At 37.5% G+C, this 20,825-nt stretch overlaps 1 protein-coding gene across 2 annotated transcripts in view; it reads left to right on the top strand.

Annotated features, from left to right (window-relative positions):
* The window catches only part of CNTNAP4 (contactin associated protein family member 4), a 178,087-nt gene that overhangs the window by 85,936 nt on the left and 71,326 nt on the right, over positions 1-20,825 (top strand). For both annotated transcript variants that reach the window (XM_081806346.1, XM_081806345.1), the window contains exons 7-10: positions 4,223-4,372; positions 10,055-10,226; positions 15,668-15,774; positions 19,656-19,775. In XM_081806346.1, the coding sequence (XP_081662472.1) occupies positions 4,223-4,372; positions 10,055-10,226; positions 15,668-15,774; positions 19,656-19,775 (549 nt within the window). The remainder of the gene's footprint in view (positions 1-4,222; positions 4,373-10,054; positions 10,227-15,667; positions 15,775-19,655; positions 19,776-20,825) is intronic.

The raw sequence follows: 20,825 nt of genomic DNA, 5'->3' as shown, positions 1-20,825 counted from the left end.
TCATATAAAGGTGTTAATTTGGGTTGTTAGCTTATTTGGGGGGAGGTTTCAAGGAAGTGGAGAACTCCTCTGAATTAAATGTTGCTAGGAAGTGAGGGTAATTGTGTGATGAGGTATCTTTGTAAATCTTATCTAGGATGGAGGAATGAAATAAGGCCAAAGCTGTGATTGGTATAAAAAAAATAAAATAGGTTGTCATTCATATTATCCAGAAGAGGAAGTTTGGTATTTTTGTGGTTTTCACAATAGCCTTGATATTGTCTGGGTTTACACAAGATTATGAAGTAGTCTTGACTTTTTTTTTTTTTTGGTCCAATTTCATTGTAGTTTCCTTGACTAATATTGGTGTTCTATGAGATTGTGTTCAGCGAGAGAACACCAAGGCCTAGCCCTGAGTGCCCGCCAACTTCTCATACCACCGAGGCCTCCTCAGAGTGCCAGGCCACTTCCTAGCAGTTTGGGGGCTGCTTTTTGGTTTCTCTTGTAATTACTTACAAAAGCAAAAAAATAAAGGCACCGCCTGTCCTGCAGGCAGAGAACAGCATGGGTTTTGAAATCAGCTTACCAGCTGGACATTACCTTGGATAATTTGTTGTTCTTATTTGAGCATTTTCCCCATATTTAAAATGAGCATAATACTAGCAGTGTTGAAGAGTAAATACACAATGCATGTAAAGCACACAATACCTGTTATGAAATCCATAAAAACTGTTGTTATTATTTTTTTTATTATACCAATAACATGCCCCTCCCCCAGACTCAAAACTTATGAGTGGTGGGAGCAGTCCTCAAATTAGCATTTACTTACCTGATAACATGAACAAGAAAAAGTATAAATTCTGTGATTCTTCTCCTTCCCTTCTTTTACAGTGGTGTGGTCTTTTAAGGGGCTCCCTCTCATCAGACCTAAAAGCGGGAAAGAGTTGTATACTTTAAAAAAAAAATAGAACCTAATTTTAAAATTATCCTTTTATTATGTCAAGTTAAGAGAAAGAAATTAATTGGACTTTTCATTGTTTAATTTACATAATAAATCCCACTGATGGGTAACAAGCCTCCTCCTCCTAAGTCAGTGGTGTCTGTTATAAGTGAGGCTTGGGAAGAGCTTTCCAGTGGTTCCCCCCCCAAACACAGCACAACTTCACTACGTGCTGGCTGGTGAGGGGGGTGACTTAACTGTGTCAGATGACAGAGCGGCTGTCCTAGCAGTCTTTGCTCTTAATCTAAACTGGCTTCTGTATTGACAGGAAGAAATTCCCGAGCTTTGACTTTAATCCTGCAGCATGCGCCACCCAGCGGATACCTGGAGCACTGCTACTCAAAAGCGTGGTCCCTGGACTAACACTCAATTCAGTGAAATATTTGTTTCCAAGAGGAGCGTAAACCTTGGCATTAAGTTCTAAGAACCTGTTAGAGCAATAAGATCTTGCTGTGCCATCCAAGCATATGGATGCTGGGCTTGTATTTTATGTCTTCTTTATTTAATTTTTACTAACTTTCCCTCAGTTTTATGAAAGTATCAGTCTGCTCTAGGCCAGGAAAGAAAATGTTCGTCACTACAGGTAGCTTGAGAAGCACTGTCCTGGACCGATAAAAAGCCTAAGATAAGATAACAGAAGCAGAATTATGTTTACAGGCATGTCCAATCTTTGAGAGAGCCGATAGGCGGTGCGTGGTGGCGCATGGTGGCGGAGGGAGGGTGGGAGGCGTCATTGCGTGTGACGCAAAGCTCAGTACAAGGACTTTCACTCTAAATGTATCCTCTTAAAGGAAGCTCTAGATGACAAATCTGGGGCATTTGATTTATTTTAGTCCAATCTCATACCGTCAGGAATTATATAACTCTTCAATCGTCTATTTCCAGAGCCCACTCTTAGAAAATGTGTCTAAAAGTATCTAACCTACATTTTTCAGTTTTCAGGTCTTTCTCATCACCTTTCACAAACTAAGCCAGTTGGGTCTTTGAAAATCTTTTTTGCTTCCTGGATGTAGTATAAAAATGAGCTTCGGTGCCCAGGATGCAATTTGTATTATACTAAATAAATCCAGGGCAAAGAGCTTAATCGCCTAAGGGAGCTTCTACACATTTTCTGTCTGAAAGCCTGTGGTCAAAAATAGCTGGGGACGTAAAGAAATTGTACATTGTACATTGTATCAGAAAAGAGGCCATGACCTTTGGGTTTAATAGAGTACTCCTATTTTAGTTTACTAATTTGATATACAAAATCATACAGCATTGAGTATTCAATGGGTATAAACCTTACTGGTAAATCCACAATAGAGATGCTTAGAGTCCACCTGTTTGCTGATATTCAGACATAGAACCTTTGTAGACTTAATTCCCTTAAAGAAGAAAAGGGCTAAGTCATCTAATGGATTCATCAAACTAGAGCTGCCTTGGGAGGGAGGGGAGACTGTTTTTTAGGGGTGAAGAGAATACTTTGATTTTTGATTAATGCAACTTTTGGTTATATATATAATCTTGAAAAATCCAGGGAAAATATAAAAATGAATAAAAACCACAATTTTCCATTATGCAAAAATTACTGTTTAGGGGTATTTACTTCCAGCCCTTCCCCATATTTATACAAAAAGTAAGAATATCATTAGAATTATATATATGTAGTTGATTCTCATCATTTGCAGTAGTTATGTTGTGTAAAGTCATTGTGAACATTGAATTAGCAAATATTGAACTTCCACTCCTAGGGGAATTATGGGGTTAGGTTCCTGTGACCTTCTGGTCACATGTTTGTCAACGAGTCTATATATAACCTTGCTTTTATATGTGATTCTGTTTAAAGATACCTTATTTAATATATATTGTTGATCCATTAACATTGAACTCGTGGCCAGATTCACTATAACCGATGCCTGAATGAGGTTCATATAACATGTTTATTTTCTCTGAGGCACTATCACAGCCTTCTTGCATTTAGGAACACCAGACAGTACTTCATCACTATGCCTGGGCTCTTTTAAATGGCAAAATCACCAACCAAAAGCACAAAAATGTGGGAAGCATGTTCACATATGAGAGCTGCAACAAGCGTTTCCTTGTTTAACCTCAGCTGGAAACACATGTGTCGGTGAACTCAATTTATTCACTGCTCTGTGCATTTCTGTGAATGATTCCAAAGATGCCCTGAGTATTGATTTTGGGGTTACAAATAAATTCTGGTGAGTACGTGAATTTGCAAATATGGAATCTACACACCATGAGGATTGACGATGTAAATGTGGTTTTACACACTGCTTTATTTTTTAACTTCATATTATATGGGAAAACTTTCAATATTCATTATAGTAATTTTTGTAATGATTGACTTGATGTACATTGCTAAATATATAATATTATAAAAGATGACTACACAAGAATATAAAAAAGCAGATAAATCATTTTATTGGGTCTAACCGAGAATTTTGGAAAATATCTGTGCTCTTCCCAAACCCCTCCCTGTAAAAGGTAAAGTACACGATGGAAGCTGAAAACTGTCCATGCCAAATAGTTGGAAGATTTTAACTACTTAGGACTTTGTCCAAAGTTGGGGATTTTGTTCTTTTTATTGAGGCCCTAAGAAAAGAATAACACACCATTTTCCACAAGAGGGTACCCACTTGCCTCCTTTTCCTGTCTTTCTGTTTCCTTTTATTAATATACTGAGTGCTGTGCTTGATTGGGCAATGTCTATTTGGTTTCTAACTACTTATACTGTTCACTGTTGAGAGAGATCTCTTTTATTTTTTATTTTTTTTAAATTTTATTTTTTTTATTATGTTAATCACCATACATTACATCATTAGTTTTTGATGTAGTGTTCCATGATTCATTATTTGCGTATAACACCCAGTGCTCCATGCAGAACGTGCCCTCTTTAATACCCACCACCAGGCTAACCCATCCCCCCACACCCCTCCCCTCTAGAACCCTCAGTTTGTTTCTCAGAGTCCATAGTCTCTCATGGTTCATCTCCCCCTCCGATATACGCCCCCCCTTCATTCTTCCCCTCCTGCTATCTTCTTCTTCTTCTTCTTCTCTTTTTTTAACATATAATGTATTATTTGTTTCAGAGGTACAGGTCTGTGATTCAACAGTCTTGTACTATTCACAGCGCTCAGGAAACAAACTGAGGGTTGCTGGAGTGGTGGGGGGTGGGAGGGATGGGGTGTCTGGATGGTGAGCGCTGAGAGAGATCTCTTTTAACTGATTTCGTCTCCCCAGGTGTTGGATTAAATGACGGGCAGTGGCATTCCATCTCCTTATCTGCCAAACGGAATCACCTGAGTCTGGTGGTAGATGGCCAAGTAGCCTCTGCTGCTTCTTCCCTGGGGCCTGAGCAGATTTATTCAGGTGGTACCTATTATTTCGGAGGTAAGAGAAAAGGTCAGGCCATACGGGCAATTGACCCCTATTTGCAGTTACTCCCCCCTGTGTCTTGGAGATGTCATCATGTTTTAACCAATTCAATAGTATGGTAATTTCTCACTGTCTTTGAACATGGAAATGTTGAGTGAATCAAGATGACCAACTATGACCTAAGATGCATTTCTTAGATGTGATTTACTTATGTTTACAATTTCGACAATGAGAATGATTGCAAATAGACAACCGTCTTCAGTTCTCACTTTCAAACTTTGTTATATTTTCCTAGTGTGAAATGGTTCTTATATGGCTTTTTCAGATTTTATGGGCTGATTTTATTGCAGTATTTTCCTGCATATGGCTCTTAGCTCCTCTGGAGCATCCGTATTGCTTTCCTACTGCCCAATGCAGAAGGACAGTATTATGCCAATGGCAAATAATCTAACCTAATTAGCCATAGAAACCTCTGTTCATTGCTAAGTAATAATGCACTGATACATTTGATGAAATTAGGGCATCAACCTTCAACACCAGGCCATCTCTCTAAGAGAACAAAAACAAATGAAGCATTTACCTGCCCTGGATGTTTGATTGAACTAAAAGCTTGAAAAAGAAAACCTTGGAAATGGAAATGAGTCTTTACCACTGGAAAATTAAAATAAAATGTGATTTGCCAGTAGAAAGGCAAAGTTGTAAAACTGGTAGTAGTAGTAGTAAGACTTATTTCTAATCATGATTTGGTGTGTTTCTTATTGCTGTTATTTTGAATTTTAATAGTCACCTCTGTCTAGAATCGCCTTTGAATTTGGTGGCCGTAGCGCAATCTTTATTATTCATCAATAAAATACAAATTCCTTCCTAAGAATTGACAGTAAGCACACAGACCATGCATCGTTCATCTGATACTAAGAACGAACACTTTCCGTGCTACCCAGGGAGGGGTCCATACGGTATTCCTGTCATAACTTAAAGGGAAACTTTCACAATGTCTGGAGCCCTCGATGACCTGCAAATGAAGGAGGAGGATGTCCTCAGATTCCTCGCGGCAGGAACCCGCGTGGGTGGCACCAACCTTGACTTCCGAATGGAACCACAGTACATCTACAGAAGGAGAGGTGACGGAGGCTACCTCATGAATCTGAGGAGAACCTGCGAGAAGCTTCTGCTGGCAGCTCGTGCCATTATTGCCGTTGAAAACCTGGCTGATGTCAGGGTCCTATCACCCAGGAATCCTGGCCCGTGCGCTGGGCTGAAGTACGCTGCTGCCCCTGGAGCCACGCCTACTGCCGGCCGTGTCCCCACTGGAACCTCCACTGACCAGATCCAGCCAGCCTTCCGGGGCCCGAGACTTCTGGTGGTGACTGATCCCAGGCCTGACCACCAGCCTCTCACAGAGGCGTCTCAAGTTCACCTGCCTACCATCGCTCTGTGGAGCACAGAACTCTCCTCTGCGCTCTGCGGACATCGCCATCCCTTGCAACAACAGGGAAGCTCAGTCAGTGGGTCTGATGGGGTGGGTGCCGGCCCGGGATGTTCTGCGCATGCGTGGCACCTGAGCTCTGCTTCTGCAGAGTTCCTGAAGGGATTGAAAAGGAGGAGCAGAGCGCGGCTGAAAAGGCTGTGACCACGGAGGAATTTCAGGGTGAACGGACTGCTCCAGCTTCTGAGCTCACTGCTTCCCAACTTGAAGTCGCAGGCTGCTCTGGCCACTGAATGGGTAGGAGCAACACCTGAGTGGTCTTAAGCTGCTCTTCCACAAAGGCAAACAAAATGGAAATAAGGTCGATGGAAAATAAACAGTTCCTCAAAAAAAAAAAAAGAGGAACAAACAAAGAAAACCCCTGCCTAATCCGTTGCTGTGAATGGCAGCACATATGGCGACAGTCTTAAAAGATGTAATTGCCTCCTTTAGCGAGATTTGTTCATTTCTGAACCAAGTTGTTTATTAAACCTCATGGAATATATGATTGATTTTATGGCAATCCATGGGAACACATTCCTTTAATAAATGGTAAGGTATGGAGAACAAATTAACTAAGAGCTTTCACTTCAAAGGAAAAGATTTAGAAGCACTAAAAGAGATTTTAAAGACAGGCATATTGTTAAATGTGAAAAAAAAAAAGACTAGATGAAGTGAATAGACTGGATAAAAGTGTAAATCATGAAAATAGAATCCTCGTTCTTAAAGTATTTTGCATCCCTCATGTTCATATTTAACGATGCCTACCTGTTTTTTGCAGAAAATTTTTATTGCTATTATTCATTCTGTCCTAGTTTATGGTGAAATACATCACATGTGCACTCTGTAATTTTGCTTGTTTTTATTATGGTACAAATGATATACTCTATTTTATTTAAATAAACTTTTAATCTTTGAATAGTTTTACATTTATGAGAAAGTTGCAAAGATACGAAGAGAGTGCCCATATTCCCTGCACCCAGTGTCCTCTTACATCATATGTGCATTTTAAAGGATACTAATTAGAATACTATGCATATCTACATGTGCATTTCCCAGCTTAGAAAGATAATATTATCAACATTCATTTGCCCATCCAGGGTCCTATCTCTTCATCTCCCCAGATAAACACTGTCTTGAATTTGGGTTTTATTCTCCCTCTCATGTTCTTTATAATTTGGTGTCTATTAAAGTGTTTCTGAGTTCCTAACTAATAAACTGTAGAAGCTTCCATAATAAAATTCAAACTTCAGGACTTTAAAAAAAAAATCACAATCACAGGTTTACTTAGGTATCTCTGTTTAATCAATCATTTCAATTGGTGTCCTTCAGTTCCAGAACATTTTGCGCATGAGATTCTACTGATCAATGAACACACACCCCGCACACATTAAGGCATGCTGACATTTCCAGGCTGGGAACAAGAAGCCAAAAGAAAGCAGGGGACCTTCTCCTGCCCTTCTCCTCCCTCCCTTGTTGCAGGGGATGGCGATGTCCACAGAGCGCAGAGGAGAGTTCTGCTGTTCTGCAGTTCTTCCCAGACTTGTGGTCCAGAGACTGGTAGAGGAGGTCCATCCTTCTGGAAGCCCCCTTAGGCCTTTGGGCTGGCAATTCTGGATGTGGGGAGTGGACTGGAGGAGAGTGGGGTGACTAACTCTTCCCAGTTTTATCACTGGATGCCCTGAGTCCCAAGGCAAACTGTCACAGGTTTTGGCCCTAGAAAACCTTCCACTCTGTGTGCCTGAGAGCCTCCTATAATACTAGGATCCGTATTATCTAGGTGGAAGGCTCTGCTTAAGTTGTTACTTCTTCAGCCAGTTTATCTTCAAGTAAATAAATATCCCATGTTCTGAGATGTTTCCCATCAGTTCTCTTCCACTACCCTCTCAACTCACCTGCAGCTTTCCAGTGATCTTATCAGCCTAGAGTTGGCCTACCGTGGCTGCAGTCTCTTCCACCAACCTGCATTGTACCTCCATTCCAGGCTGGTCTTGAGAGTGACAGTCATGTTGGGAGAGGGGGCTGCTCAGAAATCATAGCATTCCGCCTATGCCATACCAGACTCCATTATCTATCCATCGTTTTCCACTTTTTCTCCCTCCAACTGAGTGCTTTTTCAAAACTTCAGACTTCATTGTGGTGCATTGTGCTCGACTTTTATCATTTATAAATTACAAATTTTAAATCTGGGTTCTCCAGATTGAAGGCAGGCAAACGTCTAATTTCTGCAATATTCCCCCATGTGATCTTTGTGCTCTTGAATAACACACTGTGCAGCACAGACCAGAGGCAGCAGACCTTGGGTAGAATTCTCACACCCCCGCTTGGGTAAATCAGACATGCTCCATCCAGTGAACAGGCTAGACCACCATGAAGTCAAAGCCGACATCTTCTGGTGTGGTGACACTGAGTGATTATAATTTATCTGTCATCCTCAGAGGTGCTTCACATGCGCACTGCCTCCGGTAATGGATCCATCCGTTAATTCAGCATTAAGTATTCCCCGGAAATCTTCATATTTTAGACCTTCCATCTCAAACGGGTTCAGTGCTGAACTTCTCTCTGCTGTTGGCAATATATTAACTTGTGGTTGCCTGTTATCGTAGACTAATGAGACGAACCTGGCTTGAACCCTTCTTTATTCTTAAAATCTCTTGCTTATTAAAAATTGTAGCTAGGAATATGAAGTGCCTAATGATATGACAATGTGCTTTCTGTAAAGTTCCGTAATCTTTCTTTGTCACTGCATTTGCTTAGTTTTATTCCCTACAGGCATATTGCACAATTTATTTTATTCTGAAATGGTTTGAAATGTGTCAGGAAACACTACCTGGAGAAAAGGAGATTAGCAGAGCTGTTTATATTCCTGGCATATTGTAGTCGCCCCCAAATATTATTGAACTATTATCCTCTCAGTTTTTACTTTAACATTCTTAATTGGTTAATAAGTCATCTAGAAAACATATCGAGGTTATAATAACCATCTCCTACACCACAGAAGAATTTTAAGCACTGAAAACGTATGTTGTACCATGTACAATAAATTGATACTCCAAGAGCTTTCATCACCTTTTCTTGATATATCAAATTTGAAACTTCGAAGTCTCCCTTGGTTAAAATGTGATATTCCAATGTACCTGATAACCATTTTAAATATGACTCCTGGCCTTTACTTGCCACGTTAATGTGTTTTGTTAGGAAAATAAGCATTAAGGGGAAATATCGTCAGTCACAATATTTAATTATAATTAGGAAAGAGTGTGGATTGTATAGGTATTAGGAAGAAAAAGAGTGTGGCTTGTGTAGGAATTAGGAAGTTTCTGATTCATTTCTTATTCTTGAAACTGTAATAGTGCTTGACAACCATAACAGCAGAGAAAGATTAATGAAAAATACCTAAGTATAATATATGTGTTCATACTCCATAAAATTATTTATTTCACTTGGCTAGAGAAACACTTAGAACATCATTAAACCCCAGAGAATAATGGTTAATAATATAGTTCTTTATTACTTAAATAATTAGAAACAGGTCTTAGATAAGTGTTAGAAAAAAATCAATATAAATGGAGCATTCTTTTATGAGGCAAAGAATAAATAAAATCACAGTGAAATGTTTTTGACGTTAAGTCATTATGATTTATTAAAATGCATGTGTGTATGGCTCTTATATGCATATGAAAATAAAGTATTTAATTAAATAGTTGGTAATTTTATTCCAAGTCAATACAGCTCCTTTCCCAAATAGTTAGCTTTAAATACCAAGGTATTTCACTGTTACTGATTTATCTTTTGTTATCTACAGTGCACATTTTCAATCTTTATGCCTTTTTTGCATTCCAAAAGACTAAGTTCCTGTGTTTAATATATCATTTAATATTACATAATGATAATATAGTATATATAATATATAATTATACCATATAATTATTATATATTCTTATTAATACAAAGTATTTCTCTTTATTACCATAGGGTAATAAAGAGAATAATAATAACATGATTTCATGTGAACCCTATGGTAATGAAGAGAAATACTTTGTATGAATTGCAATATGTCATTTAGATCAAACTAATGATGGCTGTGAGGGGCTCTTCCTCCCTCTTAATTTTAAGAAATTAATCAAGTGCCTTTTTTCTTTTCTTTTTTCATAAGGAAGTTGTTTGTGCTACTAAATCCTGATTCATTATGATATATCCTGATTTACTTTGTTTTGTTTTGTTTTGGTCAGGTTGTCCTAACAACAGCTTTGGATCCAAATGTAAAAATCCACTGGGTGGATTTCAGGGATGTATGAGACTCATTTCTATCAGTAACAAGGTGGTAGATCTGATTTCAGTTCAGCAGGGGTCCCTTGGAAACTTCAGTGACCTTCAGATAGACTCATGTGGAATCACAGACAGGTAAGGGCAATCTCATTTCTTTACCTGACCTGTCCATTTTCAAACATTTGGCAGCATATTAAAATTTATATATGTTTTTAAACTTCTCTTTCCTGCCATCACCTGTTCCACAGGAACTGGATGATATTCACATTAGAAATAAGAAAGATAAGCTTAAAAAAAAAAAAGGAAAAGAAAAATACACTTTTAGTTTTATACTTCATATTTCCAAGGATAAAATTGAGGTGGAAGACATGTGACCATGTTATTTATATGTACACATGCTACCAGTTTACAAAAGGTAATGTTGCTGCTGCTATAATTTTAGATGGGTGTAAATGTATCAAAAATATATCATTAAACTCAGTAAATTAGTACAGTGTAACAGTAGTATTGATCACCACGTACCACTAAGTCATAGACGGACTGCTTCTCTGACAGCTGAGTAATATTTTCAGAGGCCTAGCAGTTTAACTGGTTGCTGTGCTCCTACTGTGTGCCTTTAACAGCCCATTACTGTCTTCTCTGCAGGGAAAATAAAAAGAGCCTCTCCTCTGGGGAAGTCTGGAGTGGTAGTATTGATCAAGATATAAGGATGACCAAGTAGTTGCAGTAGGAACTCCACTCCAGGGCATGATAATTCAAGATTTGGAAGTTAGTTGTAGAGAACAAGTAAAACAACAATTGATAGTTAATAATTAAAACAATAAATTGATAGTTAATAATTAAAAAATATTTTTAGGCATGGGCATATTAGCCAAATAATCTTGCCAGTCATGCTTTCATATCAAGAGTGTTAATTTTAATTATTGAGTTCAATGGAGTGTCATGGCCATTACAGATAAAAAAACTAAGCAGTGTTGTGACAGACTTAGCCCCTACCCTGTAGTAGTGTTCAATGTATATTTTGAATAAATATAAATTCTGAGCTTTAAAAATAACTTTTTATTTGTATGAGCTATTTTATCAACATAAACACACATCTATATATATAATATTATTATATATTATATGTATATTATACCTGGTAGACCATTAGTCTATCAGTGTCTATGATCCTATTTTGAATACTAATAGATACTGTGTTGTGTGTAGAAAAAAGTAATTGTAATCTCATTTAGCAACGGATTAGAAGGCCATACTTTCCTTTCTATGAATATTTATTTATTCATTATTTATTTATTTAACCTGATTTATAGAGAAAATAATCTTTCTATAATAAAAGATGATATGTAAAGAAAGAATTTAGATTGTAAACCTGAATTGGCTTGATTATGGGACTAAATACCTGTGACTTTTTCAAAGTTACATCCACACCAGCTCTAGAACCTTAATCCCGATCTGGGGAAGGGCGTGTGGCAAGGCTCCCTGAGCCAGCTCTCTCAAGGTGGGGCTCACTTCTCAGTGGCTAACAGTCGTTAGGGCCCCCTGGGAAGGTTCGGCCATCCACACTATTAGTGATAGTCATGTTGACCATCTCAGATTGCAGACAGTTCTCTCTGTACAAGTTGATGCACACTTCTCCAATGTGGGTTTCTCTGAAGCTGCCCTCTTACACAGGGAATCTGGGGAGATACGCACTTGTAAAACAGAGGACTGTGATGCAGCGCAATTGCAGAATGTATAGTTTTAGTACCACATCTGAAAAACACTTCTCAGAAGTAGTGAGCAAATTATGGATAGATCCTGGCTATACGTGATTTATTTTTTTAGGAGAAACTTATGACTAACGGTCACCCTAGTAATCTTAAAAATAATAGCAAAAATCAAAGTAATTTTGGCATTTGTTTACCTCTTAGATTTCCAAAAGTACCTCTAGACTCATCCTCTTACATTCAGAAGAAGATGTATATTCATTTATTTTGGTCTTATGTGCTATACCTATTGACATGGCTTCTAAGCATTATTAAAGTCTTTTTAAAAATCTGTTTACCAGGGTATATCCTAAGCACTTAACATGAATTAGTATTTAAGTTGGAATGACTATGTGTAAGGATGATGTGAGTGTGCAAGGAGTCTGGGAATGCATGTGTGAATGACCTGCAAGTGTGAGCCTGTGTTGGGATAGTATGGTTGTGTGTGTGTGCATTTGTATGAGTTAGTGTGTGAGGAGTTGTGTGAGGGTGTGAGTATGTAAGGTGCTTTTGGATATGTGAGTGAGCTTGTGAGAGTGTACGTGTGTGAGAGACTGTGTGCAAGGACTGTGTTCTAAAATGAATTTTACTTATTTATTTTTTAATTTTAAAGATCTAATTGTGTTTATTAAATGATTTATGAATTGGGCAGCGTCCCATTTAGCAGATAGAGGGGCCCTCCCTGAAATGAATTTTTAATTAATTAATATGTACTTAAAGTAATCCTCACAAAAACCCACAGAGCTTGTTCCTAGTCGTATTTGTTTCTAATAAATATGAAAACAGATGCACAGGGAGGGGAAGTTGGCTAAGAGGACATGGCTCAGAAGCAGAGCCTGCATCAAATCTCAGCGCCCCGGGGCCGGGGAAGTCCCATGGAAATGTCTGCCTGCCGAGCTGTATAGCCCCCTGGGGGCACATTCACATTTATTGTGGTTACTATTAATCTATGTATAATAAACACATAATTTAATGGTTTAATACATTGCAGTTAAAAACACAGGAACATTAAAAATATACTTAAAAATCTGATGGGAACTAAACGGTGTAGCTCTTTTTTTACTGTAACTTTAAGGTGGATCAAACCTACACGTAAAGGTGTACATATATTTGCACACGTGCTCACACTCACACTTGTACAGTCATTCTCACACACTCTTTACACACATAAATGAACGGCCATTGCACACAGCCTCTCACGTGTCTGTATACACTTGTGTGCTCCCTCACACACCCCAAAGCTCTTTACCACACACAATCCTTACACGTATACTCCTTATACATGCATTCCTCTACCTCCTCACTCATTAATCCATACATATGCACACTCACACACATGCACACACTTATAAGATCACTCCCACAGCCCTTACACACTCACATCTTCCTTCCACACAGTCACACACACACACTAACTTAGAAGCCCTCCCTTTGTTCTCTGTGCACATGCAGGGGAAGTGGCCCTACGTCAGAAATCTGGGTGGGGGGTGACTGAGGGCTGAGGGCAGTCAGTCCCTCGGTGGAACTGAGGACGGGACCACCAAGGGAGCTGCTGTCCATATCCCATGTCCCCATGTAAGTTATGAGCAATGAAAATAATGATGGAATTGTCTACGGGAAAATGTTGGACGCTAGAGAGAATGGGTTGATGGGTTGTTTCACTTTGTACTGGAATGACTAGTGAGGAGAAAAGTGTAAATTGTTTAGACATTGAATGAAAATCAGTACTTCACTATACAATGTAATTTACCATAGGTTACTTACTGTTCATCAGACAGAGCTACTACATGGTGAATTTAAACAACATCCACAATCCAGGCTTCACGTTGTAATTAAAAAATGGGAAAAGTCAAGCCTAACAAGAATCAAGGAAAATGAATTCAGTATCTTTCAGCAGCAGCAAATCAAATAGAAATTTCACGCGTATCACACTAAGTATTCATTCTTTAGGATCTTAGGTATAGCCGCTTACATCTGCCCCCTTTTAAAACATGGCTGAGGTCTGTAAAGAAGAGCCTGCTCTGTCCTTTTCTTTTCTGATCACCAACTAGGGTTATTATTGTTTTAATCTCCCTCTTTCTTCTAGATTGTTATTGACTTGAAATGCTTTAAAAATTAAATACATGGTGAAATATTCTTTGAATGGATTCCTGTGAATCTATAAAAATGCTAAAATATATGTAAACTTAGTTGGCAGTGGGAGATGCCCATTACTTATTTGTGAACCCTTAAAAAGCAGGTTGTAAAATAACATATGATTATATTTATAAATACAACCTCACACACAAATGCATGTATATATGTTTATAGTGGTGACTTTTGTATAAGAGGTTATAAACTATATTTCTTCTCTATCGTTTCCTGGATCATTTGATTTTTGTACAGTGGGTATCTATTTTTTATAATCAGGAAAAATCAATAACATTATTTTCAGTTAAAATTGGAGAAATCCTATAAGCGAAACATGAAGTTTCCCATCCTTAGTTTTTTAATAACAGAGGTGGCAGAAACCCCAGTATGAGTGCATTCTTGACATGCTTCACAGTTTATTTTTTCATTCTGGGGTAAAAGAAAGCATTTCAAGCTTTGGTCTCAATATACCTTTCAATCTGAATTCTAAAAAGCATCAATAATCTGACCAGGGCTGTTCAAGTTGATACCAGAAGCTCCCCAGCTTTGTTGTCCACAGCACCCTATGTATTTCAGTGATTTTTCTCATAGTGTTCCAAGCCCGAAAATATAACAAACACTTTCATTTAAAAAGTAGCTTAGGTCCAAACAACTTATTTATGTACTAAAATTTAGTAACTCTTTGAAAAACGAATATATATATATTACAAATATAATATATATGTCTCTCTCTATATGTCTATATGTATGTAATATATATGTAATTCATATAGTTATAAATGTCAGTATATATATTATATATAGTATTTATGTAATTTGAAAATATTTTAATTTTATTTTGAATTAAACACAACTCCTTCGTAATTACATGTGTTTACCTGTTGAGTACTGCACAACAGTTCAAAGCTTGGGGTCAGGTCAGACACCACCACCCTCATTTTTGTTCCACACTGATTTCACCTGGTACTGGGTTGTTTTATTTTTTTTTATCAACTACTGAAAATCCAGCTTCTTACAGATAGGACGTCACTAAAAGGAAAGTATTACGATCTACTGTTGAAATTGAACTATCTCGAGCTAGGAAGTTGTGCAGTCTTGGTCAGATACTGAGTATGCCTATATTTCTCTTGAAAAGTTAAAATATCCTGGGAGGCCCTGTGAGTTCCATTCAGCAGCCTGGAGCACCCTAACACACTGCTAGGAATTCGTGTGTCTATCCAGTGCACCTTCAACATTCCTGGAGGTCTTCACTTTACTCAGAAAGTGAATAAAGACACCCTTCCCTCCTACTTCCTTCTTTTCTTCTCTCTTCTTTATTCCTTCTTTTAAATGTTCAGTGTAGGAAATCAATATGATTAAATGTTGTTATTTTATGTAAGCTATTGATATTTCTGGCAACGTATTGAATTAGTGTTTTGTCACTGAGAGAAAAGAAAGGACTCTGATATAGTAGCACATGTTGAAAATGAAGCAGTCACAACTACCTGAGAATTGGTTGAAATCTGATGAATTTATTGATCGAAGGTTTGGTTCCGTGGTTAAACCACCTTGACGACAGACTGAATAACCACGAGTCACGTTGAATTTACCCTTTCTGTTACTGTTGACATTCTTCTCTCACACGACCGTGTATAACTGATCAACATTTTATGATCGCTCAGAATGAAAAGTAGTGATTGCATCTGCACCTTCTCGTAGGTGTTTGCCGAACTATTGTGAACACGGTGGTGAATGTTCCCAGTCCTGGAGCACCTTTCACTGCAACTGTGCAAACACTGGTTACACGGGGGCTACCTGCCACAACTGTAAGCTGAACACACCTGCTGCTTCTTGCCTCTGTTCTGATTTCCTTGTTCCGTTTCCCTTTCCATGGCTGTGTGCATATTCCATGTATTCCATGTATTCCATGTTCCATGTACTGGAATGCACAACCCTGAAGTTTAGCATCCAGTTGCTTTCTAGTTTATTTTCAATCCACACCTCTTTTCAAGAAGTTGTCAAAGTAGCTTATAGAAATAGATAACATTAAACAGGATAGAAAAGAGTAGGAGAGCTGGCAAAGGGGAAATACGTATAGAAAACAAAAGGCAGCTAAGGATAAAGATAAACAATGCAGAATACATAATCCTTCAATTCCCTTGCAACCCCATTAATGAGGGTAATGAAATAAGGATGGCAGATAATGATGTTAATCATTAAATAGTTCATTTTATTGAGTATTTTCTAAATGCCAGGCACTGATCTAGTATTTTATATGTCCCAACTCCTTGAATTCTAATGACCACCTTAGTGGGTGGGTATTATTATGATCCCCAATTTACTAATGAAGTAACAGAGAGAGATTAATCACCTTGCCCCAGCCTCCTTAAATAGCTGAGGCATAGTGAGGATGTGAACACTTGCAATTATGCTCCAGAGCCTGGGATCATAACCAACACTCTTCCTATATTATAAACCATGCAATTTTTCTGATGAAATGTTTGCATGTTGGGGAGCCTGGGTGGCTCAGTCGGTTAAGCGTCTGCCTTCGGCTCAGGTCATGATCCCAGGGTCCTGGGATTGAGCCCCGCATTGGGCTCCCGGCTCAGCGGGAAGCCTGCTTCTCCCTCTCCCACTCCCCCTGCTTGTGTTCCCTCTCTTGCTGTGTCTCTGTCAAATAAATAAAATAAAATCTTAAAAAAAAAAAAAAAAAGAAATGTTTGCATGTGTTGTAAGACTTATTTCATTTTGATGTCCACTTTTTCAGTATGTATGATGGGGAGATCTAAGCGCCCATTTTTCTCATGTCATTACTGACCTTGCCAGGCAACTTAATTCCTACTCGCATCTCCTGTAGCCCTGACTTCAGGCCAGGGTGTTATGTCATCAGACTCCTCATTCCTGTTCTCTTCACTGTGTGCTACTTTGTACTCCTGCTAGAGTTGAGACTGGAATCCTGGGCTCCCAGCCCTGGACATTCTGTAGGGGACCCTCGGAAGTCCTGATTCAGGGCTGGCAAGGGCGTGAGCGGGAGGAGCTCCTGGCTTCACCCCTCAGACCTGTACCCCTGCAGCCGGAATCATTCCTAAGGCATCCGTTTATCTGTTGGAGTGCCTCACAATATCATAAAGAATGCCTCCTGTTGCTAAAGCCACACCTCACTGAAACCAGAAGCCAAGTTACCCAGCTAGCTGTCTACTTTACTTTCTTACATCCTCTGCCATCCTAACTGTAGTAACTAACTCAAAACAAAAAGCTAATCGAATGTGTTTTAACTATTTATTTGTAATTGTTATCAATGACCAAATCTAAATATAAACACAAACAACTCTGAGGAAAAAAATTGGATAAATAAAATATTTTCATCTGTGGCCACAGTTTGATGAATAAGTTCTTGAACAGATAGTCCAAATGGAACTGAAGGGTTTTGGCCAATAACCATTCTGAGAAATGGGGCCAGGATGACAAACCTGGATATAGTGAAGCCTTGACTATCGTTAGCATAAATAGGGGAAGGGGCAGGGATGCAGTCTTTAAAAGGTTTCATTAGATAGCAGGAAGGGAAAAATGAAGGGGGGGAATCGGAGGGGGAGATGAGCCATGAGAGACTATGGACTCTGAGAAACAAACTGAGGGTTCTAGAGGGGAGGGGTGTGGGGGGATGGGTTAGCCTGGTGGTGGGTATTAAAGAGGGCACGTTCTGCATGGAGCACTGGGTGTTATACGCAAACAATGAATCATGGAACACTACATCAAAAACTAATGATGTATGGTGATTAACATGATAAAAAGAAAAAAATAATAAAAGGTTTCATTAGAAAGTAATATGTTGTAAACAGTCATGTTATAAAGAGTCAAGCAATACACATAAAGCAAATGTATTCCTAATTACCCTCATGCAATCACGTGTCCTTTCTACTACCAGCCCTGACTCTCAAGTCGTGAGTCTATCCTGCCAACCTCTTTCAAAGAATTTATGAACATATGTATATGTGCATACAGAAGTGAATAAACTAACCATTTTTACGTGCCTGTTTCACTGCACAAAATATAAATGTGACTCTAAAACAATCCATTCTTATATTTTTGTCTATGTCATATATAATAGGAACAAAATAAAACCATCAGACTGTGGAGGAATGGAGAAGTAAATTTGTATGATTATCCAAAATCACTGTAACACTGAGCAAATTAGCTACATTATTTCATATTGTTTAAGTTGTCATTAATATAATTTTCAAAAATTTGGACTAGATCAAGGAAAGACATTCAGGGCATGACTTACTTCTCATTTCATAAAATAAAAAGCTTGATGGAAATCATAAGTGTATGTGGCCAAGTGTTCAATAAGATGTGCATCATATACAGTTGTTAATATCAAACTTTGTACATGGCAAATGTATAATTGTATTCTCAAAAACATCCAATTATGGATTAAAACATATTGAGACCACTTGAGGGCATATTTCATATAAATATTTCTTTTGCTTCCAGTTTTAATTATATTAAATTCTCATTACAGGGCATTACAGAAAGTTTCTTTTATAAAATACTTTTAAAATTATTGATGAGCCTTGTTGGTCAATTTTTTTAAAGATTTTATCTATAGATAATTTTATATGAGAAAGGAGAATAAGTTACATTATTTAAAATTTTTCTATTACATAATTGTGGATAAAAGCAGATTATTTTTTTTTCCTTTTTAAAATAATTTTTTTTATTACGTTAATCACCATACATTACATCGTTTTTGGTGTAGTGTTCCATGATTCATTGTTTGTGCATAACACCCAGTGCTCCATGCAGAACGTGCCCTCTTTAATACCCATCACCAGGCTAGCCCATCCCCCCACCTCCTCCCCTCTAGAACCCTCAGTTGGTTTCTCAGAGTCCATAGTCTCTCATGGTTCGTCTCCCCCTCCAGTTTCCCCCCTTCATCCTTCCCCTCCTGCTATCTTCTTCCTTTTTTTTTTTTCCTTAATATATAATGTATTATTTGTTTCAGGGGTATAGATCTGTGATTCAACAGTCTTACACAATTCACAGAGCTCACCATAGCACATACCTTCCCCAATGTCTATCACCCAGTCACCCCATCCCTCCCACCCCACCCCCCACTCCAGCAACCCTCAGTTTGTTTCCTGAGATTAAGAATTCCTCATATCAGTGAGGTCATATGATACATGTCTTTCTCTGATTGACTTATTTTGCTCAGCACAATACCCTCCAGTTTAAAAGCAGATTATTTAAGGAGATTATACTATTGTGTTTCAGATGTGAGGTTATTACCAGGTGACACTAGAAATTCCAAAATGGATGTCAGAAGATCCATTTGGGTGGATGTCCGAAATGGATGTTACATTATTTATAAGCATTTTGATATTTAAAACACATACCTTCTCTTTTGTTGTTTTACCTAATGTAAAAATTATTTTTATTTTGACTAATAATCTCATATTTTCTTAATGACAAAAGGAAATGCCACAGAATTTAACGTCATTCTGCCTTTTTCTGTATAACCTTTCATCCATATTACTTTTTTTAAAAAAAGAATGAGTTTTGTTTTAAAGTATGTTTTACCTTTTCTCATGGTCAGTAATATACATATTAAATCTCAAAACTTGGTGTATTTTGTGTCCAAATTAAAATTTAAGAGATTATTTTTATACTATTCCATTTATGAGGATCCATTTTTTTTTTCTTACAGCTATCTATGAGCAGTCATGTGAATCCTATAAGCACAGAGGAAACACTTCAGGGTTTTACTATATAGATTCAGATGGAAGTGGTCCTCTGGAACCCTTTCTTCTATATTGCAATATGACTGGTGAGTTAATCAACTTTCATTTAATAGTAAAATTTGCATGAATGCTTTAAACACACAAATTTAAAATGAAACTAGTAGAAAGTTGACCTCCTTTGCAACTTGATTAAAATGTATATTGTTCAGTGGAAGAACTTAACAAAAATCTTTAAAAAATAGTTTAATGGTAATGATTTAGAAATATTTCATTATTTTCAATGAATCTGGTATCTGTGTCGAACATCTAATAATAGATGTATCTTATTAAGTCCCCAAACGAAAAGGACAGACTATTTCTCTGAGAAGACTGATACATGTGAAAGCTTTGAAAAATACTTAACTTTTTAAAAGTAGGTAAACATGACTTGTGTTCTTGAATTCTTTACTTACATAAATTTAAATAGGAATTAATAGTCAAGGAAAATGTATTTGATTAAATTGAACATCCGTTCATGATAAAAGAGAAGGTAAAAACTCAATAAATTACCAATAGAAGGAAACTTCCTTACTTTGTTAAAGAGTACTAACAAAAAAATCGTGTAGCACATATCACACTTTATGGTGAAATAGTGAAAGCTTTACCCCTGTTACCAGTATTAACACAAGGATGCCTGCTATTATCACACCATTATATTGGAGGTCCTTGCCAATGTAATAAAGAAAGAGAAAGGAAAGATGTAAGTACTGTAAGGGTAGAACTAAGATTCTCGTTATTTGTCTGTGACCACGTTATCTATTGATTCTCATTATTTGTCTATGACTAGGTTATATTTTAGCATATGTATATATACTAATATATATATATATATACAGATAAACTATTAAAATTTAGGATGATCACTGGGTATCAAATTAATATAAAAATTAACTACATTTCATTTCTGCATACCAGCAGTAAGCAAAATGAAGTTTTAGAAGATTTTATTGCCAATCACATAAAAAATCTCAAATACATGGTAATAAACCTAATGAAAGATATGCATGACTTCTACATAGAAAAGTATAAAATGCTCATGAGATAAATTAAAATTCTAAATAAATGAGGAAATATAAAAATTCCATTGATTAGAAAAC

Source organism: Leptonychotes weddellii, chromosome 16 (assembly GCF_054177405.1).
Source record: "Leptonychotes weddellii isolate Sample4059 chromosome 16, ASM5417740v2, whole genome shotgun sequence".
In the NCBI taxonomy this organism is placed as follows: domain Eukaryota; kingdom Metazoa; phylum Chordata; class Mammalia; order Carnivora; family Phocidae; genus Leptonychotes; species Leptonychotes weddellii.
Note: the sequence above shows the minus strand (reverse complement) of the source record. Positions and strands in the feature narration are given on the sequence as shown.